This window comes from Rosa rugosa, chromosome 7 (assembly GCF_958449725.1).
Source record: "Rosa rugosa chromosome 7, drRosRugo1.1, whole genome shotgun sequence".
NCBI lineage: Eukaryota > Viridiplantae > Streptophyta > Magnoliopsida > Rosales > Rosaceae > Rosa > Rosa rugosa.
The window spans coordinates 5,625,866-5,653,187 of record NC_084826.1 but is presented as its reverse complement, the minus strand read 5'-3'; the positions used below and the strand labels follow the sequence as shown (position 1 = coordinate 5,653,187).

At 38.2% G+C, this 27,322-nt stretch overlaps 3 protein-coding genes and 3 non-coding genes across 7 annotated transcripts; 4 read left to right on the top strand and 2 right to left on the bottom strand.

The window, feature by feature from the left end:
• Positions 1-430: 430 nt before the first annotated feature.
• Positions 431-5,198, bottom strand: LOC133721128 (uncharacterized). 2 transcript variants are annotated; one of them, XM_062147660.1, is made up of 12 exons: positions 5,027-5,198; positions 4,468-4,536; positions 4,172-4,350; positions 2,799-3,477; positions 2,599-2,683; positions 2,391-2,478; positions 1,949-2,133; positions 1,477-1,609; positions 1,142-1,278; positions 966-1,040; positions 767-883; positions 431-649 (listed from the first exon to the last, which is right to left on the bottom strand). In XM_062147660.1, exons 3-12 carry the CDS (start codon positions 4,317-4,319, stop codon positions 560-562), a joined length of 1,737 nt encoding a protein of 578 aa, XP_062003644.1. In that variant the 5' UTR covers positions 4,320-4,350; positions 4,468-4,536; positions 5,027-5,198; the 3' UTR covers positions 431-559. The 2 variants fall into 2 exon arrangements, with proteins under 2 accessions (XP_062003644.1, XP_062003643.1); XM_062147659.1 differs by having other exon boundaries at positions 4,460-4,537; positions 5,029-5,197.
• A 3,999-nt stretch (positions 5,199-9,197) lies between these two features.
• On the top strand, positions 9,198-9,269 carry TRNAD-GUC (transfer RNA aspartic acid (anticodon GUC)). Its single transcript has one exon. It is a non-coding gene; the product is annotated as a tRNA-Asp (tRNA).
• A 77-nt stretch (positions 9,270-9,346) lies between these two features.
• On the top strand, positions 9,347-9,418 carry TRNAD-GUC (transfer RNA aspartic acid (anticodon GUC)). Its single transcript has one exon. It is a non-coding gene; the product is annotated as a tRNA-Asp (tRNA).
• A 77-nt stretch (positions 9,419-9,495) lies between these two features.
• TRNAD-GUC (transfer RNA aspartic acid (anticodon GUC)) lies at positions 9,496-9,567 on the top strand. The gene has a single exon. It is a non-coding gene; the product is annotated as a tRNA-Asp (tRNA).
• Positions 9,568-9,718: 151 nt separating this feature from the next.
• On the bottom strand, positions 9,719-13,558 carry LOC133723815 (uncharacterized). The gene is made up of 7 exons (XM_062150681.1): positions 12,213-13,558; positions 11,681-11,845; positions 11,537-11,578; positions 11,385-11,465; positions 11,159-11,251; positions 10,489-10,590; positions 9,719-10,401 (listed from the first exon to the last, which is right to left on the bottom strand). The coding sequence occupies exons 1-7, from the start codon at positions 13,314-13,316 to the stop codon at positions 10,321-10,323; spliced, it is 1,668 nt and encodes a 555-aa protein (XP_062006665.1). The 5' UTR covers positions 13,317-13,558; the 3' UTR covers positions 9,719-10,320.
• A 6,072-nt stretch (positions 13,559-19,630) lies between these two features.
• Positions 19,631-23,100, top strand: LOC133722716 (uncharacterized). Its single transcript, XM_062149590.1, has 3 exons — positions 19,631-22,200; positions 22,355-22,454; positions 22,543-23,100. The coding sequence occupies exons 1-3, from the start codon at positions 19,631-19,633 to the stop codon at positions 23,098-23,100; spliced, it is 3,228 nt and encodes a 1,075-aa protein (XP_062005574.1).
• Positions 23,101-27,322: the final 4,222 nt, after the last annotated feature.

Here is a 27,322-nt window from a genome sequence, read left to right as displayed (position 1 = left end):
TTAGATGGTCAATTAGTTAAGTCAGTATTTAATCGTCTTATTTGAAAAAAATGTAAAATATCAGTTTGTTATTCGAAAGAACGACGTTACTTTTAGTAAAAGGAGAAACTAATCACAATCCAAAACAAAGGCATCACGGACTAGTCCTGGGGTCTTGGAATCCTAATACCTAGATAGACGTATGAGATAAACAAACAAGTTTATGAGCAGAACATGCTGAATATAAAACGAGAGGGTAAGAAGAAAAGTTTTCTAACAACGAGGGTAAGATGACAAATCCTCGTTAGGAGGTAGGAGGGTTTCAAAGGCAAAATATTAAAACTCCTAGTTTGATTCCTTATTTTTGGTACTTGGGAGTGGCCTAGAGTCCTAGGCGCCCAATTCACCCTAAACCCTTGCATAATATTTAAGTAACTAGTTCGAAAACTGGCACACAAAATGCAGAATAGTTAAATTAATCATCTAATAGTTAAACACTCTCAATTAAATGGAAATATTTACAGGTGATTACAGCCTAATGCAATGGCAAAGGGTAATTATCAACTAGACGTACAGATAACTAAATTGCTAAATGCTCCTTTGTCTGAGCTTCAGAAGACTCCTTTCGACTTCCCTTCTTGGACTTCTTGATGTTATTCATGTCGGAAACCTATGTTTAACCCAAAAGGAATGGTTAAATGAAAAAAATTAGCATGCATAAATGTCCATTCCATTTGAAAAAATACACACATACGGATCAGAAAAAAGGTTCGGTATTTTCACTTACAATGCAGGATTTCCACTCGAGTTTTCCATGTCCCTCTCCATCAGCAGGCTGAGAATGACCGCGAACGTGGCCAAATATGTGAACCAGTACAGCTGCATCGAGAGCTGCATATTCCAGCTGCAACAAGAAGATTGCATTTGTTTATTTCATGATTACCAATGTGACGTACAGATCAAACAACAAAACAGCAAAAAGCTACCTGATTGGGTGTTAGAGGCCGTTGCTCCCAATTGCTGTTCCTTCTTGTCTTGTTCAAACCAACTCCAAGTATTTTCTGATGTAGTAATCACAGATAAATTGAGTCTAATCTGTAGTCACACTAAGCAGTAAAAAAAAACAAGATTCCTATATATTCACGAATTCCCTTTAAAGTACCTTTGCAAGCCCGGATAGACCACCCCGAGGTTCTTTGAACACATTCTGAATGTCCAGTAGCATCTGATAGTGCTTGAAACACTCTAACTCTTCATATGACTGAGCCAGCTGCCTCATATCACATTGAAAATTATAGCCTAGAGAGAGAACATTAGTTAAAACCTAAAACAGAAAAGATACTTTGCAGATCATGTGCAATTATGTGCACTTTCGAAATACTATATATTCATATATGTGCGTGCGCGTGTGTGCGTGCGCATTCCTCTCTTTTTTTTGCAGAATATGTGCACTTTCAAAAAACTATATTTCAAGTGAAGCTTTTGGATTTCTCATACCAAGTTTTAGGATCCTAGGAGACTGTAGAATACGAGTTAAGCTGTCATCCAGAACATCAGGCACGTCTTCATATAATTTGATCAAGTCAAGTATGAAAACCATCTTATCAGAAGCAATTTGCATAATAGAAACCTGAAATGTGGAGACAAAATTAACTCATTAGTACCAACTTACACCCGAAAACAACTGCACCTGGGGAAATACTTCAGACATGTAAGATAAGACATAAGATAACCCCAATTTAAGCCGGAAAGAGACTGAGCATGCCAAATTTTCTATGTTTAAGTTTATAAATCATACAAGGTGTTGAATGCAAAACGAGCAGGAGAAAGCCAGTAAACTTATAAGACTCATATTTGTCTAATGATACACGATTATCTCAGCACCTTACAAGTACAGTTAAATCTATCAGAGGTTGAGAAGAACAGCCAATATGTAACTAAGAATGAGAATCAATCAGCTATGGATTACCTTGTTTGGTTTGCAACCTTTTACATAATTCGGTTTCCATTCACAATCAAGACCAACAACTTTGCATTCCTCAAGATGACAGGTTGCCTTACGCAAAGCATTAACTTCATCAACCCAAATGACACCTTCTACAACTAACTCATCCAGATGCAAATAGCGACTATGGAGAAGGCTTGGCTCAGGCACTACATCAAAGATCAAACAGAATGATATACAAGTTACAACTTGGAATGGAAAGGACCCAGAAAAAAGATACATGCTAAATTTCTATTGCCACAGATTCCTATTGCGTATTTCTTTCTAGAAGCAGCAAAACAACTAGCAGCATTAAGGGAAACACGTAGGCTTTTAAGATTGACACCTTCCACATGTCCACACAAGATAAAATAATTCCACAAATAAGTGCAAGAACTAGGACTGTAATGACAAAATTTAGCTGTACCTTTGGCATTCAAGAAACCTTTAAGTGAATATCGATCACATAGTTCATCAACCTTTTCTGAGTAACCAGCTTCCATGGCTAAATAAACCTATAAAATAATAAAGAACAACAATTATGAAAAACAACAGTTAACATATCACATAACAAAAAAAAAAAAATACACATCACATATCAAAAGTGATCATGACTAGTGCCAAAAGCTACAGACCAGGTATTCAAGGAGTTGTCTATTACTCTTTGTCTTTGCTTCTGCAACATCCCAGCATCCTTTTTCTGCTAGTTTCTTTAATGAGCTGAAAGTTGATGAGTATTATTGTCAGGGAATGGGTGATGAGGAGGTACTTATTGAAGGAAAATCTGAAGAAGAAATAAATAATACAGTTCTTGGCAAGAAATGCTAAAAAGTACCTCTCTTTATACTTGTGATGAACGTCGGGGAATTCCTGTCGGAGATTGTTTTTGTGTATAATCTCGTAAGCATTCTTTAGCATGTTTCTATCAACATACTCTTGGACCAGAACACATAACATTGGCTTTCCGATGAATGTTGCCCACTTCTCTGCTGCTTTCAATTGTTGGCTTTCTATCATACAAAGCAGAAAAGATTTACCAGACTGGCGGATAGAGAAGTGCGCCAATAGAGTAACCGCAGTCATGTATGTTTGAGACTCTATCAACTGATATATATAATCCTCAACAAATTTTGTTGCCATGCTAAAAGTGTCATCATTTATTGCATTTGGGCACAAAACTTTTTCAATATTCTCTAACTGAACATCAAAAACTTCAAGCATCTTCTCAACTATCCTCTCATCATGGTTGACAGAGCCCCCAACAATATCTAGAAATAACTGGGCAGCAAGGTCTTTTGCTTCCAACGAGTCCCCCGCGGAAGTTTCTTCTTTTAGGAAACGACGAAGAGCAGATATAATTAAATGACTAAACCCTTCAGAGTATAAGTCAAATATAGGCAAGACATAGAGGCACTGAATAACAAAAGTAGCTGGTCCAGGTTGGGGATCATTGCGTAGCACTAGATGGACCTGTTCTTGAAGAGCTCGGAACTTCTTAGTTGCCTTGCATGTGCCTAAAAATTCAATGAGAAACAAGTAAACACGAAAGAAGTATATCCTGAAAAGCTGAGTAGAGTAAAATCTCTTCACAAATTCTTAAATTGGCGTGGGAAGAAAAAAGACAAAGAAAAAGAGTAGCGTAGATTGGAAATGTATTTGTAAGGAAGAACGAGAAACTTTAGCAGGATTGAACCAAAGTATAATACAGAATTTACCTCACAGCTCCATATGATCTAACCTCAAGAAGTGTATAATCATTCATGAAAGCAAATTGCCTTTTAAAAAATTGGAAAACAGTAACAGTAGCTGGTAAGAGTGAACTTAGATTTTAATGAATACTAAAACTTCTAGATGCATCTTGACCCTGTATGCCAAGATTGGCTCGCGGCATAAGTGAAAAACCAGTACAGGAATTTGAACTCACGATTCAACTCATTACCAGAAGGATGAAACTAGGCATTGAGAAAATGAGCATCATGTGGTAATCGACTAGACATCAAAAGCATAACAAGCCACCTAAGAACCAAATCTCTAGTTGAGGCACAAATAAAGTCCTTATGTGTAACTTATGAACAAGTAAAGAGCAGATCCTTGAACCTAGGTGTTCAAGTGTGTTACTGTTACTGTTACTGTTGCTGTGTTCACTCTAAGAGATAGTATTTCACGGGCAAAATATAAATTAAGTGATTGAAGGAAAAGTACCCTTACCAATTAAGTAACATTCTTTCAAGAGGTATATGAACACCAATGGAGAAATGTGCGATAGATCAGTAAATCCATGCTTGCAAATAGTGAATGTCTGATTACATTTGCCGTTCTGGCTGTTATATGTGGCAGCCCTTTCCTCCAATCCCATCGCCAGAATAAATCAGTGCCGGTCCTCAAAACTGAACCAAAAAGTAGTTTGAAACATCAAGTGAATTACACAGCACATATCACAGTTATCACTACTTCAATAAAATAGAACAATCTCACAACAGAAAGCCAACAACTTACTCTCTTACTTGGTTTCGTATAGCACATCCGGTGCAAGTAAAGCCAGCAGTAGTAACCAAGAAGTCAAAACTCAAACCCTGTGAAGAAAAAACAGTTAGCCACATTATCAACTACACAGTTTAATTTACTCTCTCTTAATAAAAGAGTCAAAACAAAAAAGGGTCAATGGGAAAAAGCCTGAAAAAGGAAGTTAACACTGTATACAGACAAAAGATGAACACAAAAATCTACCAGCAAAACAGCTGCTCTATAATATCAAAACATTATTCAACTCCAAAACATGCAAGATTCCATTACACATTTTTCTCAACAACCAAATTTCAAACAATTACAAATTTCTCATCCCAACAAATGAATTTGATAAAAGAAAAGGTCAGACTTAATACTCCAGCCGACCAAGTTTCGAGCTTTGACCAAACCATTCACATACAAAAAAAAATCACACACACACAACATGAAACATACCACAATGTTTGGTTCATGATACAATCTACTATGAATTTACTCGAAATGTGTGTCAAAAGTTCCAAAATTTTCGCAACAAACCAAACACTGCCTAAAACTCACCGGGTTTTAGTTCCGTCTCCGAACTCTGGCTCTGAGCTTTGTTCAAATTGGGCCCTCAATGCTATACAAAACAGAGCTCGCAGAAACGTACCATTCTCTCTCTCTCTCTCTCTCTCTGTAAAGCTTCCGTCTTTGTTTTTCTTCCTACCCCAATTCTCTTCTGTACTTTATATATACAGACCAATTTATACAGGGAAATTCTGCTATTGGTTAAAAAAACCAATTAAAGTAATTATCTTTTTTTTCTTTTTTCTTTTTTTTTTTTTGGGTCAAATTAAAAGTGTTTATCCACAAATACAGAAAAAAAATGAAATTATACAGTACGGGCTGGCCCACTGGATCTTGCGAAAGTGGCAGAATAAATTAATTTTTTTTTTTTTTTCTGGGGGCTAAACGGATCTTTATGTAGAGAAAAGCTGCATGCTGCGGCGGATGCCAAGAAGAGGTCAAGAGGAGAAGGGCCTTTCGGACCTTCTGCATTTTCTGGGTTTTGTGAAGAACTGCGAGTGCATGATGTGTCATACAGGTGAGGTGTAGAGCATCAGTTGTGCTTACTAAACAACATGATCGAGGGTTCTGCGTTGGGCGTGCTTCTAGCTTCTTCATGCATCACGGTGTGTGCTGCTGTGTATAATTAGACAATGGAAGGCAGGCAACGGATAAGATTTGTTATTCCAAGTCAAGCTTCTATATATATAATCTATTGTACTCGATATTTCGTTTAAGATATTGCAACCACCACATACATTATTGGATAGTTTTATGCGCAAGTAAAATTGTATGAGTGCGAAAGATTGTCTTCACTCGCAATATATAAGAGTGATTTCCTTTATGGAAGAAATACAAATTAAAATCCATACTCAGCGGCGTGCTCACTGGAGACTCGCAATATTAAAACTCAGATGGGAGAAAGACTGCAATTTTTTTTTTTTTTTTTTAGGGCACACTGCTTCTCTACAAGGAAGAGACATAGAAACACAAAATCCTATAAACTTAGTCCGACTTGGAATAATAAACTCATGGACTTGGTCATAACTTCAATTTCGAGGAGTTTAACAAGACTCAAGTTTAACTTAGATGGAGCTTACTTCGCTCACTATGGCTGTGTTGATCATCGAGTTTTTAAAGATCAACGTTATCAATGAACTAAATCAGCAGAACTGTTATCTTAATCATGGAGGGATATCATAACAAATTTAATATATATTTAGAGCATAAAATCCCGGTTTAAGATGAAAAGCCTATTGTTCTAATTTACAGCAATAATTTTCTTTATTTACGACAATCAAAACTGGTTTCACCTAGGAAACAGAGAAAATTGTACAAATGCATCCGTGCCAAAAAAAACATCCTATATATTCTACATTACCAAGCTTCCATTTTTGGATTAAATCAAAGAACTGCCCAGGATGCTGAAGCAATAAGCAAATTATTCATGATTCATTATTGCCTCGTCTGCAACTCCTTTGCTGCATTTAGTATTAATTTCTTGGATGTGACTTTAGAGCTTTTAGTGACAGAACTTTTAAAGCTCAGCTTCACCCCCTCATGCATATTTGCAGAAACCAATAATTTACTTGCTGCATTGATTCATAAAGCTCCTCACTTTTTTCTCTCTTTTGGGTATACATATATCGTGGAGATTTTTTATGGGACTTTCTGATACACATATCGTTTAGATCCTAGCGAGAGCTAGCTAGCTATACCCTATACCCTAGTTTATGAACCATCAATATTGACACGTCCAGTACAGTTACCATGCCTGTCTGTATAACCACAACCCAACAAGAACAAAACAATATCAACTTTGGAGATATTTATCAGTTTTTTGTTTGGTGCGATGTTTGAATAAGAGGGAATTGGGGGTAGATCTCCATTTCTCAGATTTTTGCCTTTTCGATCTCACTGCAGTTTGGATTTCGGTAATTTCCAGCCAGTTTTTTTGCGAATATGATTCTTGAAGAATAACATATGATCGATTTCGATAATTAGACTAGATTGCAGTGCAATCATAACGATAGTTGAATAAAAGTGCTACAAGTGCACTTTGAAATCTAACTTGATCAATGCAAGTCTTATTTAATATGCAAGATAATCATGGTATGTGTGTGTCGTTTTGCGAAATGTGGTCATAAAGAAAATCACGGGATTTATGAATCCGTTGTAAAAACAAAGCATGGAGGAAGCTGATGTGTGATTGTGGCGGAGGTTTAGATTTGAAGTTCCTTTTGCAGTTTATTTCAATTGTTTCCGATAAGGATAATTCTTTGCAAGTATGATATTTAAAGAATGACTAGAAAAAATGAGCGTTTTCGATTATTAGACTAATACTTCTGTATAGTATTTTCCAAAATAATTTGAGACTAAATATGCGCAATGTTCATGATATGTGTTAGCTTGCAAAACATTGTCAGAAAGAAAATCATGGGGCGACTTAATGTTTTGCAATAAAAACAAAGATTTTAGGAGGTGTGATAACCAACGCAATTAGTGGTGGAGTTTAGGATTTGATGCATGATTTGAAATTCATTCATCATTCCTGGGACAAAAATGTTCAGTTAGCCTGTCTACTCTCATCAAACTATTCACTGCTATTATCTTGATCATGTTGTAATGCACTACCATAGTCACTATCCATATAAGTTTGTTTGTTTCACTACAAAACGATTTGCCTTACTTTAATTCTTGGAACAAGACAAATGGCACTGGATTGCTAAGTCACCAGCTAGCGACCCCTACAGTACTTGCTACTCAATCTAAATGTTAAATCCTATCATGAATTCATCATTATGACTATGAACTTGAAAAAGGACCACTCGTGTGTAGGGTAAGGTTGCAACTTGGATAGATTTAAGGGATGAGAGGAAGCATGAGCCAAGTGATCGACCAAGTCATGTTCACCTCAATTAATTTGGGTGAAGTTCAGATTTGGGGTTCGAGCAATCAGAGTTTAAGCCTAACTAGCTCGAGTTGAACTTTGGGTTTGGCCATGCATACTCAGTGGTGTAATAAGATTTGATAGATCCTCATTCAAGCTAGCATTTGCATAAACTATTAGCTGGATTACCAGTCTCCAAGAAGAGGATAACCGATAACATATATATGTGGTGCCGTGGTGGAGACAAGCCTCTCATTATGTGTTTCAGTCAGCTTGAAACATTGTCTTTTGGGTATCTTCTGTCTAGATCTCTCGTATATGCTCATTTGTCCTTACCCAGTGCCCACAATGCATTGATATAATCTACGAGGCCAAGTTTGTTAATCTTCTATTTGTCTATCTCCGACTAGCTGTATACAATTATGTGACGAAGGAGACAAAACATATAGTCACATAAACCAAGTGCCATGAGAGACAAACATAATCACATAGTAACGGGAGAATCAAACATATATATAGTTATATACAATCTGCATGATAGGATCGAGACAATTACTCGATCAATTTGGTGGAATGGATAGATCCATTTGACAAACTTTGCTTGTTATTCAACATCATACATATTTTCATCGGAAATATTGAAGTAACTTCGAATTAAGGACGATAAGAAAAGCATATATATGACCCATGCACAGGGATATAGCGAGACAAAACACACGTAAATGCCAAGCCAAATTACCGTCAATGGCCCTACGTGCTAGCTAGTACACGATGGATCCTACATGACCAGTAAAACCCCATGTCATGTTGAGTAACTCGGTGACAAAAACTATCGATCTGATCGTTCATCCTCACGACCTACAAGTCCCATCCTTACAGTGGACGACGGTCTTGAATCGGAATTTGACATAGCTTTGAAGGAGATAGGTAAGTACGAACTAGTCTTTGAACATGCACCTCCCCTAGCCGTAGATCTAGCTTGCTAGTTGCTGCATACGTTTCTCTCGTTTAAAACATGCTGCATAGATTCTAGCCTCGACAACACATGCATTCAGGTCCTTGCACTATAATTATCATCCATACCGACCATACGTACGTACTGTTTCATGGTTAAGGTTCCAAGAATCCAAAGCCCCAATTAAACATCTATGCACAACCCACTATTACTGAACGGCCTCAATCCCTAGCAGTTTGGAGCCACGTATAACAGTATAAAAGCCCCTGTATAATCCACAGTTCCTAGAAACGCTTAATAGAGTATAAATATTTTCAAGTTTACAAATAGAACAACAAGTCGTTGTAGTATAGTGGTAAGTATTCCCGCCTGTCACGCGGGTGACCCGGGTTCGATCCCCGGCAACGGCGATTTTTACAAATTTTCTTTTAAAACTTTTTATTTTTATTTTTTTTGGTTAACTATTTAATTTTTTATACTACAACAAGTCGTTGTAGTATAGTGGTAAGTATTCCCGCCTGTCACGCGGGTGACCTGGGTTCGATCCCCGGCAACGGCGATTTTTACAAATTTTCTTTTAAAACTTTTTATTTTTATTTTTTTTGGTTAACTTTTTAATTTTTTATACTACAACAAGTCGTTGTAGTATAGTGGTAAGTATTCCCGCCTGTCACGCGGGTGACCCGGGTTCGATCCCCGGCAACGGCGATTTTTACAAATTTTCTTTTAAAACTTTTTATTTTTATTTTTTTTGGTTAACTTTTTAATTTTTTTTAATGCGCACGCACAACTTTGATTGGTTACTTACCTCTACATATCAGAACCCAGTGAGAATCAAGGGTAGCACTACACCATCACATGTTCTCAGCCAAGCTGGAGTTCTAAACAAATTGAGAAAGGCAGCGAGCAAATATTTGTGTCTCAAGATTGAATACAACCGAGTATAACTGGGCAAGCAACTACTTTCAGCACCAGCATCAAGATCTTGATTAAACACACTAACTACATTTTGCAATTGCTTCCATGTATGATTGGTTGATTGCAAAACTGAATCTTCATTCAAAACTTGTTTTATCTTTTTCTTTTCGCCTGTACATAAACTCGATCTGTTACTATCTGTAAGGGGTTACAACTTTCTCTGCTAAACTTTAAAACCAAATATAAGAGTAACTATAGCTCCCAATTCCCTAGCCTGTTCTTTATTTGAACTAACCACATTGCTGGGATTATACACATATCAGCGCCAAAAACGGACCCATCACCTCTGTCAATGGTTCATTAAAGCTTTCCTTCCCCTTGGGCAACTATCCTTCCATGGTGTACATTCGCTATATAATGGTCATGTGATCTGCTGTCTGATTACTAAGATTTCACATTGCTAATCAGAGATACAGGTTCAATGATCCACAGGCAGCATGGAACCTTGACTGGGCCGAATGTCATATGAACTTTTGCAAGACATCAAGCAACATCTTTTATGCGAATATCCATCATATCTGGAACACTAGAAGGAGCAACAATGAGCAGCTCTTTAAGGAATACCTGGAGACAAAATAAAAAAATAAGTTCTTTTTTAAACATATCGATGAAAGTGTAGTTAGATATGAAAGTTTAAAAGAAGAAACTTACCAGTTTGAACTGTTCCAATTCTTCTCTTAGTTCATCCTCAATATCCTCAGCTAGAGGGTTTACAACATGTAAAGAGGTTTGATCTTTTACACCACAGCTTACCTGACAACAACACTGAGTTAATGATAGAATGATACAGACAGGGACACTGGAAAAGAAATTGCTTTAGTTAAGAAGCACTAGAGATTTGGTCAGTCAATTAGCTATGGTAGCTGAAACCTTGATATAACATAGGGCTTTGCAAGTTTGCATGCATTCTGATGAAAATACAACAGCAAATGCAAAGCTTCAGACTGAGCAAGCTTATGCCTAACTAGAATGCATTGTATATAATTCATCACGTCCAAAGGTCTCTTTGCTGCATTCTTACCATTAGATGAAAGGATCCAATGGCAACAACAAACAATTTTTTTGGGCGAAAAAATTGTATAGATATGAAAATATTGATAATTTTCTTTTGAAAGAAAGGGAGTGAAATTGGCACCCCGCATTGCATTCCCTTTCTTCATTGAAATAAGGGGGTGATTTCACTCACCAAAAACAATAATACTAATCTAACATTAATAGTACAAGATATGTTTGGCCTCTGTTGTTTTATCACTAGGATTCTACAACTGCAGAGACAAAGAAACCTACTTTATAAGGGTCGGAAACCAGAGCAGAGAAATACCAGATTAAAACCTTCATAGTTTGAGAATTCCATTTGTTGTAGTGCAAAAGAAACACGGATAATTGTGCATAGATATCTGAATTTCTTTGTGATCTGTAAGTAAAATTAGATAGTATGCATAAGCAAACATAAAAGAACAAATAAATATTGTTTTCAACTACATATATAATTGAAAGGGGAAAAAAAAAACACAGGAATACAACTTTATAGTTCTGTAAGAAGCTACCTCTCTTGGAAACTGTTGAAAGCAAGTAGGATCAAAGATTGGTAATTGCTTCCTATGATGTCTTGCAAGTAGTGCTATTAGCTGCAGAGATTTCTATCACTATACAGAATGTACAAACCAGGACAGAGCACTTGAAGAAACATTTGACATACCTTAACCTCCTCAGAACTGTAACCATGGAGATGCTCGCCATTCTACACCAAAGATTGAGCTACTCAATGAATTAACTTGGAAATCTATACTGGTGCTGATTCTCAGTGTACATCAATTATATCATTAAAAGGAAAAAGCATTACCATGATAATACAATAAGAGTGCCTGTGGTAACCTTTTTTCCCAATGAAAACCCCAATATTGTGAAGCAAGCTTGCAGCTTCAAGATATTCAAGATCCTTGTCATCTAAGGAGGCAGCATGATTATCAGCTAGGTCATCACATTTTCTTAAACCTTCAAAAATCTCCTGCAAAAGTCATCTATTCAAAACACTGGACGTTACAAAATAACTCAATCTTCTCAATATGAAATTTTATTATTTTAACATGGATATACATCTGCTTTGGTTGTTCATTAGGCTTCATTGCATTTGAAAATTAAATCCTCAACAAAATAGAGGTGTGACATATAGCATCAGCTATGATGCAAGTGGCTCTATACATACTAGAACGAAGTAACCAGATTATTAGAGCGCATATTTCCCAAACATTAACACAGGATTAAACATATGGGATGATATCTATGATATTAAAGCTTTAGCTGGTATCTACTATTGATCACATTTATCCAAATCTACACAAAGACTGTTGAAAGTCAAGAAATTCACTGAAAACCTTTGCAATGATGGCACACTGAGAAGCAGCTTTCATCCTCTTCTTGCCATTATACCTCATCGCAAGCCGAACAATAGATGACCACCTTGCATTGGCATTCAGATCATAGCCACCGTTAACCTTAGCCAAACTTTCTGCAATTACACCTTCTGCCAATGCATAACCAGAAACCTCCATTTCCTCAATTCCAAGCACCTCAAATATCTCCTCCAACAACACAGCCCCAGCAACAATAAACTCAGACCGCCTTTCGAAGAACTTTTCTCTCCTGATCTTCTCTCCCTCTCCTCCACCACACAAACTCTCAACAACACCCTTCACTTCTCCTCTACTCAACCTCCAATCTTTCCTACCATCCCCAAAAGAAGCCACATTGCTAACCTCAATCACATTGCTCTTATTCACATACCCATCAAACACTGCCTTCTCAACTGCCTTAATAGTACCAGAGGACCCAACAACAACTTCAAAGCCACAATCTTTAATCTTCCTAACCAACCCAGATTCTTTAACAACCAACCTAATATGCTCCCTAATCTGAGCAACCTTTTCTTTATTGTTCCCAAATTTCTGGGTCAAATTCACATGCCCCAACTTCAATGAAGCCCCAAAAACAACTTTCCCCTGCTTCCCAATCACAAACTCAGTAGACCCACCTCCGATATCAACACCCAGAACCAATTTCTCATATATAGGCCAAAACTGAAGTATACCCAGATACACAAGCCTAGCTTCTTCTTCACCAGGCAACACATCAACCTCCAAACCTATCTTCTCACTAACACATTTCAAGAACTCACCTTTATTCACAGCCTCACGCACAGCTGCTGTTGCAACACAGCGGATTTGAGCTTTGCTGATTTTGTAGGAGATCAATGTGTTCTGAAACTTCTTCAGGGCCTCAATAGCAATGAGCTGAGATTGAGCTGAGAGTGTAAAAGGGGTTGTGGATGATGATGTGTCACGGCCAAGAACCACAGGCTCTCTGAGATGATCAATGGTGAGGAACTTGCCATCTGGGTAGGCTCGGATTATGATCATCTTGAATGAGTTTGTGCCCATGTCAATGGCTGCAAAGAGTGTTGAAGAAGAAGAAGAAGCCATGGGCTTTGGTATGTGGGTCTTTGATTTTGTGACAGAACTTGTAACATGGGACACTAAAAGTCCTTTTCCATTATCTTAAACGCACTTTTCCAAGGCTTTGGAATATTTTGGACATAGATAATGCGTATGCACTATACATGAATGTCGTGGATTATGATCTTATTTTGGATGATCATCCATTTGATTCTTTCTTTCTTTCAGTATCATTTGATTTTTAAACCCTTCACTTTTTCGATATTCCAAAAGGATCTCTCTGTTTTTTAATTGCATGATTGTTGGAATATTTAAAAATCCGATTGCTTTAAGATGAAGCATATAACGGCATAATCTTTCTTTGTACTTTGCCGTCTTTGCGTTTAGTACTTGAACAAGTGTTTTAAAATGGTATAGTCAACGAAATTCTTTCTGGGTCTGAGGGAAGCATATAAAATTAGAGAGGCTCTAGCTCCTGATCGGTTCCCAGAATCTTCCCGGAAACAGGGTTCTTGGAAAAACTGTATCGCCGGAAAGTTTCGCAGAATCTGCAACCGCCCCCACCAACCCAAGCCGCATTGAGTATTGACTAAACCACCCAAGCACCAGTCTCACACTCAAAATTCAAAAAGGACTCGAACTTATATAATTCTCTTCTACCGTTTTTAATGCAACTATACGATCAACAATGTCCACGCGGGCAGACAAAGATTGTGACATACTCAAGTTACAGGAAGCTGCAGTTGAGATTGTGTGAGAAATATTCTAATATATATTACCGCTCGATCTTATATTATTGAATGCGACTTAAAGCGCTTCATAATTGTACATGTTAACTCAGTTGTTGGACCAAATTTACCGAGCTGAACTTTAAACCCTAAACAATGAATTAGATTCTTTATCAATTGGATCTTATGTTGTAAACTTTTAGGGTTTCTCTAATTTTACTACTTCTACTTCACTACAGAATAATATGGATATTCTCGTACTTTTGAACATCGTCATTGGCTGCTCTGTGTTAGAATTTCTCCGATTTTACTACTCCTACATCACCATGGCATAACATGGATCGATGATCTCGTACTTTTAAACATCGTCGTTGGCCACTCTGTTTTGGCTAAAAAATGACACCATGTTTTATATATGCACGTTGTGGGGGTGGTCAACGAATTTGACCCTGCAATCAAGGCAATTAAAGAGAAGTAATGACAATAGTAAATGCAACGGTTAATGTAGCTGTAAATGCGACGATAAATGCGACATTCAGTATGACAATCATGGCCGCCAATAAGTGACGGTTATTGCAGGAGTAAATACGGACTTAATGGTGGCGTGCCGCTCAAGTCACTACGGCTTGCTGTGCAAGTTTACTTGCAGCCCACGCCGAGGTACACCTATAAATAGGCTGCTCGACATCAAGGTAATGCATCGAATTCCAATTCACTCTACTCCACTACTAAGAAACGTACTGACTTAGGCATCGGAGAGTTTTCTGCAGGTACCCCCCCTTGTCCTCGAGCCGACGGCCAAACTCCAGGTCAACGCTCCAAGGAAGCTTCTCGATTGTTCCCGGTCAGCTCTCGCTCCAGTCCGCATTAATTGGTGAGTCAAACTCCTCAACGGAATTTTTCTGCACCAACAAGTGGCGCCGTCTGTGGGAAGCACTTTTCCCTAAAAAGTGATGGAGGGAGCTGCGCCATTGGAAATCTCATTTCCGTCACTAAGGACTGGGAGTGATGGAATACAAGCCCGAAGTAATAAAAGTTTGGACGTACCCCGATCCTAATCCAAGATCCAAACTTGCCTCTGATTAACGAGTTGTAAAGGCTGCGGATGAGACAAGGCTAGCGATGGTGCTTGCCAAACCAACAGATTAATAAGCACGGGCGCCGGCGGCGCCACCGATAAAGGCTTAAGCAGACCTCACGCTGAGGGGGCAAGCGACACACTTATTGGATGAATAAGAAGAGCCAGTACAGACCAATCCTCGAGGGCTCTAAGGAAGCATGTGCTGAGGAAAGTGATCGATGAGCGTAACCAGGCCGGCCCTCGAGGGCTCGCAGCTGAAATCTAATGGCACATCGGTGAGTCTTTATACAAAGTAGCAAATGGGCATCAACCCAGGTAACACCGATCAGCATTTAGCAAATACTCCTGTAATTTTCGTTTACAATTCATGTCGAAATGCGATTAAGGGCAATGGACAAAGTGACAGAATTATTGCTCGATTAGCAAGGGCGACCTCATGGACTACACCCTCGCCGGCGGCGAGGGTGGGATAGCGTGCCTCACCCTCGCTGCATGCGGGGGTGGGATGATGGACCACACCCTCGCCGGCGGCGAGGGTGGGATGGCGTGCCTCACCCCTCGCCAAGGGCGGGGGTGGGATGATGGACCACACCCTCGCTACAGGCGAGGGTGGGATGGCGTGCCTCACCCCTCGCCGAGGGCGGGGGTGGGATGATGGACCACACCCTCGCTACAGGCGGGGGTGGGATGGCGTGCCTCACCCCTCGCCGAGGGCGGGGGTGGGATGATGGACCACACCCTCGCTACAGGCGAGGGTGGGATGGCGTGCCTCACCCCTCGCCGAGGGCGGGGGTGGGATGATGGACTACACCCTCGCTACAGGCGGGGGTGGGATGGCGTGCCTCACCCCTCGCCGAGGGCGGGGGTGGGATGATGGACCACACCCTCGCTACAGGCGGGGGTGGGATGGCGTCACTACAAAAAATAATTGCAATGGCCACCCCAGTTAGCATCGGCGCAAAAATGCCGTCGCCATTGGTCATAGATTTGCTACGGGAAACAAGGCGTCGCAAAAAAAAAAAAAGTTTGCGACGGCAAAAGAGAGCCGTAGCATAAAAATGCTTCAATTGCAACGGCATTAAAAATGCCGTAGCAAGATTTTTCCTAATTCTTGCTTCACTGCAGGTGCCGTAGCCTTTATTTACTTTTCAACTTATTTTCCAGATATGTTGAAAAGCAAACTTAACCTAGCTCCAAGGCGCCAAGAGACGAAAATTAGGCGCGTCTATCTTTTAGTTCCCGATGAACTAAACACAAACTCCCTGAGATTTGAAACCTAAACGCAAACTCTCTTCTTCTTCCTTAAACATTCAACGCCTTCTATTCTCTTCTTTTCTTTCTGGGCTTAATCAAATTCCAAGGTAAATCCCATCTCTTTGTTTCCAATATTTTCATTCTATTCGATCCCTCTGTTCGATCCATCTCATACTCCATCTTCCCCTCTCCTAAACCCTAAAACTTGTCTGCATCCGAAGAACCTCATATGCCATAGTCAGTACTGACCTTCTCTTTCGATCTCTCAAGTTGGGTGCAATTCGCTCTCTCAGTATCTTCTCTCTTCCATCAGTGGTTCAATTCGGTGGGTTCAATTCACTCTCTCAACTATCTTCTCTCTTCCATCAATGGGTTCAATTCAGTTAGTTTAAATTATGAAATGGAAGAGTATGATTTCTGTAGTCTGAGAGGAATTAACTATAGAAAATTTGTCTGAAATTACTTTTGATTTTGCTTATTTATGGAAGAATAGTTATGTTTTTTGGTTTTGGATATGTCAGATTGGGTGTTTCGTTGGTTTTTTTTTTCCGATTTTTTGGATTGGGTGATTAGTGGTTTTGAGTTTGGATGAAATTTTTTTTCAGAGTTTCTCTACAGGCATAGTTGTATTGGTTTATCAAAGTTTGCATTTTTATTGATTTAGAGAGACGATAATGATAATCAACCCATCAGAAGTGAATGAAAGGATTACTGAGGAGTGTTCTGATATGGGTTTATATGAAGAATAATGGAAAACAAAGGGTTATAGTTTTGGAACTGTATTTGAGTTTAGAGTGAATTGCAACATGTGATTGAGATTCTAAATGGTTGGTTTGGTCTTTTTCTTATGAGTGAGTCAGTTTAGGCTTTTGCTGAAATTTCGTATACTTGTGTTGTGCCATATTGGCTCAAGAGATACATGGGTTCCTTGTTTGTTCCATAGCCATCTTGGTAGTACCTGGTTGTTGACAGGAGTTCTTGTTCAGTGTCCGCTGGTGTTTGTGACTTTTTAAAAATTTGAAGAATATGTTGCTTCCATTAGTTTACTAAGGGACTAGGGATTCTAATATCATTCACTTGCTGTAGCCTTCAGGCAGTGGGCCATTGCTTCTGCAAAGCTTCCACATATGCATGTTTCAATTTTTTTTACACACATATATAATGCTCGGTTGATGTGTAAATATGCTTTGAAATTGCACTACATATCTACATTTATTGATGGAACCTTGGCATTTGGCAATATGAACTTTAATTATTTCATTTTTTTTTTTCAGGATATAATTTATCAGTGGATCTGTGGGAAACAAGAAGGGGGATCTAGAGTTGCAACAGGCGATATACTCAACTACCTTCAGGTTTGTTGCTAAAAACTTGTCTTTAACAATAATGTGTCATAGTGAACTTAAATGTGCCTTGTTAGAGACAGTAGGCATCTATGGACGCCAAATTCTTGTTGTAGTTTTATGATGCATTTTTTTTTGTGTGAACTGTTAGAGAAAGTACTTTCTAACTAAGGTACTGCTATTTGATTGCAGCATATTAAAAATTAACCTTCAGATCACGTTTCTTCTTCAAATTATTTCTGAAGCATTATTTGTCCAACTGAGCAGCGAACAGCATTTAATAAATTAATAGATTTCTCATAGAACTGGTTCATTTGAACCAACGACAAATGACCACTATGATGCTTCTAATCTGAAACTACTTACTGGGCATTTGCTTAATAAAGAGTTAAAGACAACGAAATCTACCATCTTTGCCCTAATATGGGCCTTTATACTTTAAAAAATGGAGGATTATTAGCTAGCACTTAACTGTTAGAACTGGAAATCTTAAGCATTGTCCTTGAACCATTAGGATCAAGAGAGTCGTGTGTCTTCCTCCCCATCTTCCGAAGTTGACAGACCATTTACTTCTTGCTTGTCATCCCAGTCACCATCTTGTAATGGAAGTGTCTCAGACCACTGCCACTTCTTGAGCTTTTTGTTGTTAATGGAGTGACAAGTCACCGCCAAGAATTCATCCCACTTGAACTTCATCAGTTCCTGCTTCTCCTCTTCAGGAAGCTCAAAATTTGGCTCCCTCCCACACATGAAAGCAACCCTATCGTACAAATGAGCAGGTGGATTTGGGACCTTCTGTAAAAACAAAATTTGAGCTATTGATCATTAATCAGGTTATGTTATTGGACTTTAGCAAAATATATAGTAGTATTATTTGTGGTGGTCAAGCTGAACTTTTAGGAATTTTTTCTTTTATTTTTTCTCACTAAGAATTCAAGAGATCTTCATTTTCATTTTTTTTTTCCTTTTTTTTCGTTTCCAAAAGAAGGGAATGAAATCCATTGTTGGCTTTAAATTTGGAGAATGGCCACTGTTCTAACTTTTTGACTCCAAAGTTTGCTTGAATCTTTAACCATCACATGATTACCTTTTCATAACTAGCAACAAAAAGCCCATTCTAATGTTTTGTCATCTTCGATCATGGGGCAATGCTTTGTTTATTCAGCTTTTTTCCTCTGATGAATAAGAGGCGTTACTATATGCATTCTTTTTTTTTCACGATCAGGACTGGATGATTATGCATTGTGTGGTTTGTTTGGTGGTCATCAATCCATGGATTGTTTGGAAATCGTCAGCAAAGCACGAAAGAGTTTTGTATTGTGTTTGGTTCATGCATGTTTACTGATTTTGCTGAATTTCATTCCCTTTCAGTTAATTGGTTTTGTTTGCCTGAAGCACTAAAGTTTGATACTTCATAACCTGTTTGCATCTTATTGTTTGGCTTTGCAGGTTATTTGCTTATCACTTGGAGGCTAATCTGCTCTGTCCTCTATTCTCTATCATCTATCTTCCACTCGTCATAGAAAATTCAAGGTAAGCCTCAACTTTTTTGTGTCTTGGATGAGATTATTGGGTATAAATGCAGTAGCTATCTGCTTTATCTTTTTTGTTTGCCGCTTTTATATATATTTTTGTTTAATGTATTTTTGAACAAAGCTTATCTGTTTATTGGAACTGGAGTATATGTTCTTTGCTTAATTAATTACCTTCTTTTAGGGACTGAACTAGCTGATAGTAATTTTATACTTTTGATGTTGGGAATTTATAGTTTTTGTGTTGTATTTTGATGGCAGCTCAGTTGTAGGCAATGTTTGTTCACTTTGGTTAATTGTTTGAAGTCCTTTGTTTGGTTAGTAGTCATGGTTATAATTTAATAAACTGTTTTTTTCTTGGTTATTTGACGTAGATGTTGAATCTGATTGCTTAAGGAGAAATATGGACAAATCATGGATAGATTTAGCAGATAGACATTCTCTAGCATATTATGATGCAATAGATCAATTTTTGACTTTTGCATACATCAATAGGGATCTGGGTTCAAGGATTTATTGTCCTTGCAGAAAGTGCGAAAATCGTTATCTCTATGTAAGATTAGTTGTGCGGCAGCATCTTCGTGATTATGGTTTCTTTAAGAAGTATAGGAAATGGGATAAACATGGTGAGCCTAATCATTATGTTCATCCAGTGGATGGAAATCAAAATGGTATTGGGTTAGATTGTTATATGGAGGATGATATGGTCAGACTTGTCCAAGAAGCTTTAGGAGCTCCTAATGTAGGAACACATGATCAGACTAGTGAAGAAAACTCAACTAATCCTAATGTAGGGGCAAACGAACCTACCAAGAAGTTCTTGAAACTTCTTGAGGATGCAAACCTTCCATTGTATCCGGGTTCTAAGAGACACACAGCTTTGTCATATACAGTTCGTCTTTTGCAAGCGAAGGTGCTCCATGGATGGACAGATAAATCCTTCAAAACTTTACTTGAGATAGCAAAAGAATCTATGCCTGAAGGTGTGCAACTTCCCAAGTCATATTATGAAGCCCAGAAGTTAACAGAAGATCTCAGATTCACTTATGAAACAGTAGATGCATGTCCTAACAGTTGTATGTTGTTTAGAAATGAAGACATAAATTTGGATGAATGCAGAATATGCAAGACATCTCGATGGAAAGATAACAATGGTAGTTCAAATGATGTTGCAGCACTTGGGAAACGAAAAGCAGCAAAACAAGCAAGATATTTTCCTTTAAAACCAAGGTTACAAAGGTTGTTTATGTCTTCAAAAACAGCAAAGCTTATGAGATGGCATGGAGAGGAAAGAACCGATGATGGTGTGTTTAGGCATCCTGCAGACTCTCTTGCATGGAAAGATTTTGACCAAAAACACACAAATTTTTCGGGAGACATTCGCAATGTAAGGCTTGGGTTAGCATCTGATGGATTCAACCCATTTAGGTCTATGAATATAGTTCATAGTACCTGGCCTATCATATTGGTTCCCTACAATTTACCACCTATGATGTGCATGAAGCAGCCCTTTATATTTTTATCTGTTCTTATTGATGGTCCTAAGGCACCCGGTGATAAAATTGATGTCTACATGCAGCCACTCATTGAAGAATTGAAGGAACTATATGAAGATGGTGTAGAAACATTTGATGCATTCAGCAATGAAATGTTTAAAATGCATGCTGCATTGTTGTGGACGATTAATGACTTTCCTGCCTATGCTAACTTGTCGGGGTGGAGTACAAAAGGTGAATTTGCTTGCCCATCATGCAACTCTGAAAGTGGTTACCAGCGGTTGAAGTTTGGTAAAAAAGCTTCATACATGACTCATCGGCGGTGGTTACCCTATGATCACAAGTATCGAGCAGATTCAAGGTCATTTAATGGCAATACAGAATATAGAAGGAAGCCTAAAACTTTATCTGGCGCAGATCTTCTTGCACAATTGGAATCAAATGGTGTTCTTACAGAGTACAAGCGGGAAGATCTAGAGCGAAGGAAGGTGCTTGGGGTGCAAAAACCTGATAATGATCCTTTGATGAAAAAGAAGCATAATTGGAAGAAGAAAAGTATATTTTATGAGCTTCCATATTGGAAAGACAACCTGATACGTCACAACCTTGACGTGATGCATATAGAAAAGAACATTTGTGATAATGTTCTTTTCTCAATATTAGGAGTTGCTGGAAAGTCTAAGGACAATTTGAATTCTCGTCGTGATCTGGAACTTATGGGAATTAGGGAGCAGTATCATCTAAAGAGGAGAGAGTCCGGTACAGAGTATGCTGATCCTGCTGAGTTTGAGATGAACAATAAGGGGAAAGATATGTTCTTTTCAGCCTTATCAGGATCACGAATGCCAGATGGAGCTGCTTCCAATATTGCACGTCGAGTACGTTTACATGATCGTAGTATTGGAGGTCTTAAGAGCCACGATAACCATATTCTATTGCAGCAACTTATTCCTTTATTTATAAGAAGTTCTTTACCAGAGAATGTGGTTCAGGCCTTGATTGATCTGGGTAGTTTTTTTAAACAGTTATGCTCAATGGATAATTGTGCAGCAGATCTAGAAAAGGCTCGTGCTCGTATAGTGCTGACACTTTGTGAACTTGAGAAGATATTTCCGCCATCATTCTTTGATATAATGGAGCATTTACCAATTCATTTAGCTGATGAAGCATTAATTGCTGGTGCTGTAATTTTTCGGTGGATGTACCCTATTGAGAGGTATCTACTGACCTTGAAGGAATATGTGCGGAATCGGGCTTGTCCTGAAGCATCAATGGCTAAAGGTTATTTGATGGAAGAGTGCATGAACTTCTGTACTCAGTATCTCAATGATGTGGAAAGCAAGTTTAATAGACCAGCAAGGAAAAAAAATGATGACGATATAAACAAGGGAAAAGACTTTGTACTTGAGGAAATTACTCGAACACAAGCTCATCGATGGATCTTATTCCATACAGAAGCAGTCACACCATTTCTCAAGTATGTCATGTTGCTTATTGTTTTGTTTTTTTATAATCTGCATATAATCAACAATATATATGAGAAGTAAAACATTTCTTAGAAACTAAGAAACTTAGTGGATAGTTTCTGAGTTTCTGGGCAGAAAAGTAATGATGTTCTTGTTACTTTGCAGTGAACATCTTATTACTATTCGACGACAATTTCCTGCTGCAAATGAACACTATGTTCAGAGAGTTCATTTTCGGGAATTTGCAAACTGGTTTAAGGAGCATGTATGTTGCTAGCTATAATTAGATATATTTAGTTCATCTTTCGGTCTCTTATAGTGTGCAGTTTTTAACTATTGTTTACCTAAATCAGGTTATCAATTTGCAAAGAACAAGTTCTGTATTGTTAAGTGAAGAAGTTATTGCTTTGTCTAATTCTCCTAGTCCATCAGCAAAGAGATTGACTTCTTACAATGCGAATGGGTTTTTCTTTCGAGTGAAAAGTCTTGATAATCATCGCTCAACACAGAATAGTGGTGTAACTTTACAAGCAGACAAGAATCTTTCTATTGACTCTTCACCATACTATGGGAGATTGACAGATATTATCAAAATCTCTTATGGTATTGATATCAAATATGTTTTGTTTAAGTGTGATTGGGTTAATCCTGCTACAGGTATAAAGTTAGACCATTTTAACTTTCCTTTAGTTAACTTCAAGCGTTTGTTGTACAAAAATGATTGCATAGGGGATGAACCCTTCATATTGGCATCTCAAGCTCATCAAGTTTGGTATGCTCTAGATCCTTCAGGGCAAGAATGGCTGAATGTTGTTGACATGCCTTCAAGAGACTTATCCCTTGTGCAAACTAACAATACTGAAGAAGCTGGTATTTCAAGCGAGTCAATGGATGTTGAAATGGATGATTGAGACCGTAACTTGTAATATAGTAGATGTAGGTTAAGATGGCACTTATAGGTGCAGATTTTTGTGTGCATAGGTCTTTTTTGTTTGCTGGAACTTGGTCTTCGTGTATGGAATATATGGTATTAATTACGGTCTTTTTTGGGCAATGGAATGTGATTCTGTCATTTCAATTTATAATAAACTGTGGTATTTCTGTCATATAAAACTTGTTGGTTATTTCGATTCGAAACATTATGTTCTCATATAATTGTAAATGTCCTTTTTCAGTTAACCATGAAGAAAAGGAAGATTGGTCGACCGCGCACCATGGCTGAATATTTGAGTTCCAGCAGCTCTCAATCTTCAAGCAACAGCATTTCCTCATCACAACAGCCATCACAGTCTTCAAGATTGTCACCACCATCTCCTTCCCCTCCACCTCCTCCTCCACCGCCTCCTCCACCTCCTCCACCTCCTCCACCACCGCCACCCCCTGCACCACCATCTCCACCAGCAGGTAACTCAATATCTAATATATTTGTAATGTAGTATCTTTTTTGTTTTAAAGTTACAATTTGATATTGAAAAAAAACTTGGTTAGAGATGGAAGTACAAGCTACTGCTGAAAGTTCCAGAGGTCAAAATAAGGGTATCTCAGAATGGAATACTGGAGTTAAAGTTGAAATCAAGTTTGATTCTACGTTCCAACCTGTGGGAGATAGGGCTGCCCAATTAAAGTCGCAGTTAGGACAAATTGTAAGGGATGGGCAAAGAATTCCCCTTACAATAATTGATTGGAAGTCTGTTGGAGCTGAAGTGAAAGATGGAATATGGAAAGAAGTTAAGGTACATATGTCATTTATATTTGTTGGTAAACACTAGAATGAAAGAAAAAAAAAACTTGATTCCATGTATTTGCAATTAGTTTTTGGTTCTGATTTGTTTTAAAATTATAAAGCAAAAGTACTAGTTTCAAGTATAGACTAATCCTAACCTATCAATGTTTCGTAGGATAATTTGCTCAATGTTCCAGAAGGATATAAAACTGTATGTTTGAGATGTTGCAATAGTCTGTGGAAGGATCATAAAAGCAAAACGAAACTCAACTTCTTTGAGAAAAACAAAGAAGATCCAGATATTCTTTCAAAAGTTCCTGCCAATATTGTGACAGAGCAATGGAGTGAGCTAGTTGCCTATTGGAGTAGTGAGGAAGCTAAGGTATTAGTGGCACAATATTTATAAATAGATTATCGAATACCAGAATCACTATTTGTTTTAACCTTGAGATTGATGTTGCAGATGATAGCAAGAAGAAATTCTATCAATAGGGAGCTTCGTGGACCAGTTCATACTACTGGTCGAAAACACTTTGCTCAATTACGATTTGAGGTATTCCACTTCATTCTACATTTATGTGTTTCTTCGGTAGGAGATGAGTTTCTTCTTTTTTCCATTTCATCTATAAATTTGGTTCTTGTATTGAAATCTGAAAATATGGAAATTTGGACTGGAATATAGATTCAGTTTGCTATTATTTTGCATTCGATAGATGGAGCAAAATGGAGAAGAAACTGTTAAGATGAATGTGTGGAAAAAAGCACGAGACCAGTCAAAACCAGAAGTAGTTGAAGTCATTGTAAGCTTTATTTTTAGTATATTGTATGATAATGTTTCAGTTTCTAATTTATATGTTATTTTCAAGCTGGTAATTCTATACTTGAATGTAGGAAGAATATGAAAAACGACTTTTATTAGAACCTGAGGACCAAAGGAACCTTCAGGCTGTCAAAGACCGTATATTTCATGAATTGATTGGAGAGGATGGCCATGGATATTGTCGCACCTATGGATCTGGCGTGCCTAGAAGATTTGTCTACCTACATGCACCAAATTCCTCTGAAACCACTGATGATATAATACAGAAAGTAACTGAATCTGTGGCAAAAAAGTTTCAGGATCAGCTTAATATGCTACAAGCTCGAATTGATTTTTTGGAGAACAAAGAGAAGAGAGGCACAGATCAAAATGGACAGGTTTGTCATCACAACAATAATTGTTTGAATATTTAGCTCTTATTTGATGTGCACAATTTATAGTTCTGCAAATTGTTTAGTTTCGAAAATATATCAGGTAAATTGGAAATGCCATGTGTGAGTTTGATTGGGGAAGGCCTTTAGTTTGATTTAACACATTTAGGCTACGTTTAATCAGAATACATGTGAATGCATATAAGTTTAGTGTGATTGAATGAGTTGTAGTCTAAATACTTGCACTACTATGTGAATGCATTTTAGTGGTCGGTTTTGTAGCTTACTGTGCATGATTGTTGACAAATCTGCATATTCAAAAATTGCTGTGCATGATTATTACCAACTCAGTCACAGAAAACCAGAAACAGTAACTTTTAGCGCGTTGTAGTTGATGTTCAGCAAGAAGTCTTTGCAATTTTACTGATAATTGAGCTTCACAGTAGCTTGTTCAGCTTCGTTCGATTACTTCTGTTTCCGGTATTCAGGATATTAATCTTTGTTTAATAATGCACATAATATGTTCGATGAAATGCCTCAAAGGACCAATCTTCATGTATTTTGAATTGCATGGGTCTTGATTTTTGGGTTCCAGATCTGAGCTGGCTTGTGATATCTCTCTAGATCTTGATTTTGCTATTTCTTTACAATGCCTGCTATATCTGATGTCATTTTGCTTTGGTTGCTCGGCAAATTTGTTTAGGATTATGGATTAGTAAGTTACTCTATAGCTTATTGTTTTAGATACTTGTGTTTTGTGATCTTAGTTCATATATGATTGTGAATTAGAAGAGAAGAGATCACTCTTTAGCCATTTGTGTTCTGTGACGTGAGTAATCAAATCCTTAATGCAATAGATGTTTCTCTGTACTTTAACTTTATATGGTGTTGCTGCATTACATTCTATATTTTTCTTACTAATTAGTACTGCATTACCTTCACTGTACCAATCAACTTGAAGCTGCATTACGTACTGACACTTGGTTTGAAATTTCCTCTCATACTGCCATATTCTCTTTGTAATATGATTATAAAAAATGATGCAACCTGCGAATCTGCGTGTTTGGTTATTGGAATTGGGTTATGGTGTGATATTGAAAAAGGGTGATATGCAAAGCCATACATGATATATCTAATTTTTTTTTTTGATGTCTTAGGTTCCAGATGCAACTAGTGACCATGAAATTCGGAGGGAGTCTATAGGAGAAGAAGGGAATCCAGATTCAAGCAGTGATAGAGCAATGGGCTGAGTTTCAATATGTTATTGCATATTTTTGTTAAGTGTTACTCTTGGTTGTCTTCATTAGGAACTTGGTTTTGGGCATAACTTAATTTGTACTTCTTCTAATTACCTATACTAACAGTGCAACAACTTAATTACATTGCAATGAAATAGATGAGTTAATGAACAATATATGTGTTGTGTATTGATATTTTTATCCCATTTTTGGATATTGCAAAATTACAGGTTTTGTTAAAAAAAAAAAAATACTGGTTGGCTACTAGCATCGGTGAATTGCCGTAGCCAAGAATATATATTTCTATATAACACCACACCGAAGCTACGGCAACGAGACCGTAGCAAAATTTTCTATTGAAAAATTGGCGGGAAGCAAATTAGTTTGGCAGCAAAAAAAAAATTGGCGGGAAAAAATTGGCGGGAAATAAATTTGGTAGGAAATAAATTTTGGCGGGAAGTAATATAATTATCTTAATATTAATTATGCTGCGACGGAAATTTGCCGTAGTATATTTTGCAATGGCGACGGCATTAGGGGTAGCATGAAACCGTAGCAGAGTAAGTGTCGCAAAGCTCTTTGCCGTCGCAAAAGTGGTCTGCGACTGCATTTTGCCGTGGCTAAAAATATTGGCGACGCCACCAACGGCGTCAGAAGCTTTGCCGTAGCAGAGCCGTCGCAAATGCTTTTTTACCACGGCAAAACAGATTTTTGCTACGGCAGTGCGCCGTGGCTGTTGCAATTTTTTTTTGTAGTGCGTGCCTCACCCCTCGCCGAGGGCGGGGGTGGGATGATGGACCACACCCTCGCCGGCGGCGAGGGTGGGATGGCGTGCCTCACCCCTTGCCGTGGGCAGGGGTGGGATGATGGACCACACCTTCGCCGGTGGCGGGGGTGGGATGGCGTGCCTCACCCCTCGCTGTGGGCGGGGGTGGGATGATGGACCACACCCTCGCTGCAGGCGGGGGTGGGATGGCGTGC

Excerpts from the sequence above, each read along its gene's own strand:
- LOC133721128 (XM_062147660.1), bottom strand. The coding sequence starts at position 4,319 with ATGGGATTGGAGGAAAGGGCTGCCACATATAACAGCCAGAACGGCAAA. Across the intron at positions 1,279-1,476 it reads TCCTAGGATCCTAAAACTTG|GCTATAATTTTCAATGTGAT; the intron begins GTATGAGAAATC and ends TTCTCTCTCTAG. Across the intron at positions 1,041-1,141 it reads GTCTATCCGGGCTTGCAAAG|AAAATACTTGGAGTTGGTTT; the intron begins GTACTTTAAAGG and ends TTACTACATCAG.
- LOC133723815 (XM_062150681.1), bottom strand. The coding sequence starts at position 13,316 with ATGGCTTCTTCTTCTTCTTCAACACTCTTTGCAGCCATTGACATGGGC. Across the intron at positions 11,579-11,680 it reads ACTCTTATTGTATTATCATG|AATGGCGAGCATCTCCATGG; the intron begins GTAATGCTTTTT and ends TCTTTGGTGTAG. Across the intron at positions 10,402-10,488 it reads AATTGGAACAGTTCAAACTG|GTATTCCTTAAAGAGCTGCT; the intron begins GTAAGTTTCTTC and ends TTTTGTCTCCAG.
- LOC133722716 (XM_062149590.1), top strand. The coding sequence starts at position 19,631 with ATGGACAAATCATGGATAGATTTAGCAGATAGACATTCTCTAGCATAT. Across the intron at positions 22,201-22,354 it reads GCAGTCACACCATTTCTCAA|TGAACATCTTATTACTATTC; the intron begins GTATGTCATGTT and ends GTTACTTTGCAG. Across the intron at positions 22,455-22,542 it reads CAAACTGGTTTAAGGAGCAT|GTTATCAATTTGCAAAGAAC; the intron begins GTATGTTGCTAG and ends TACCTAAATCAG.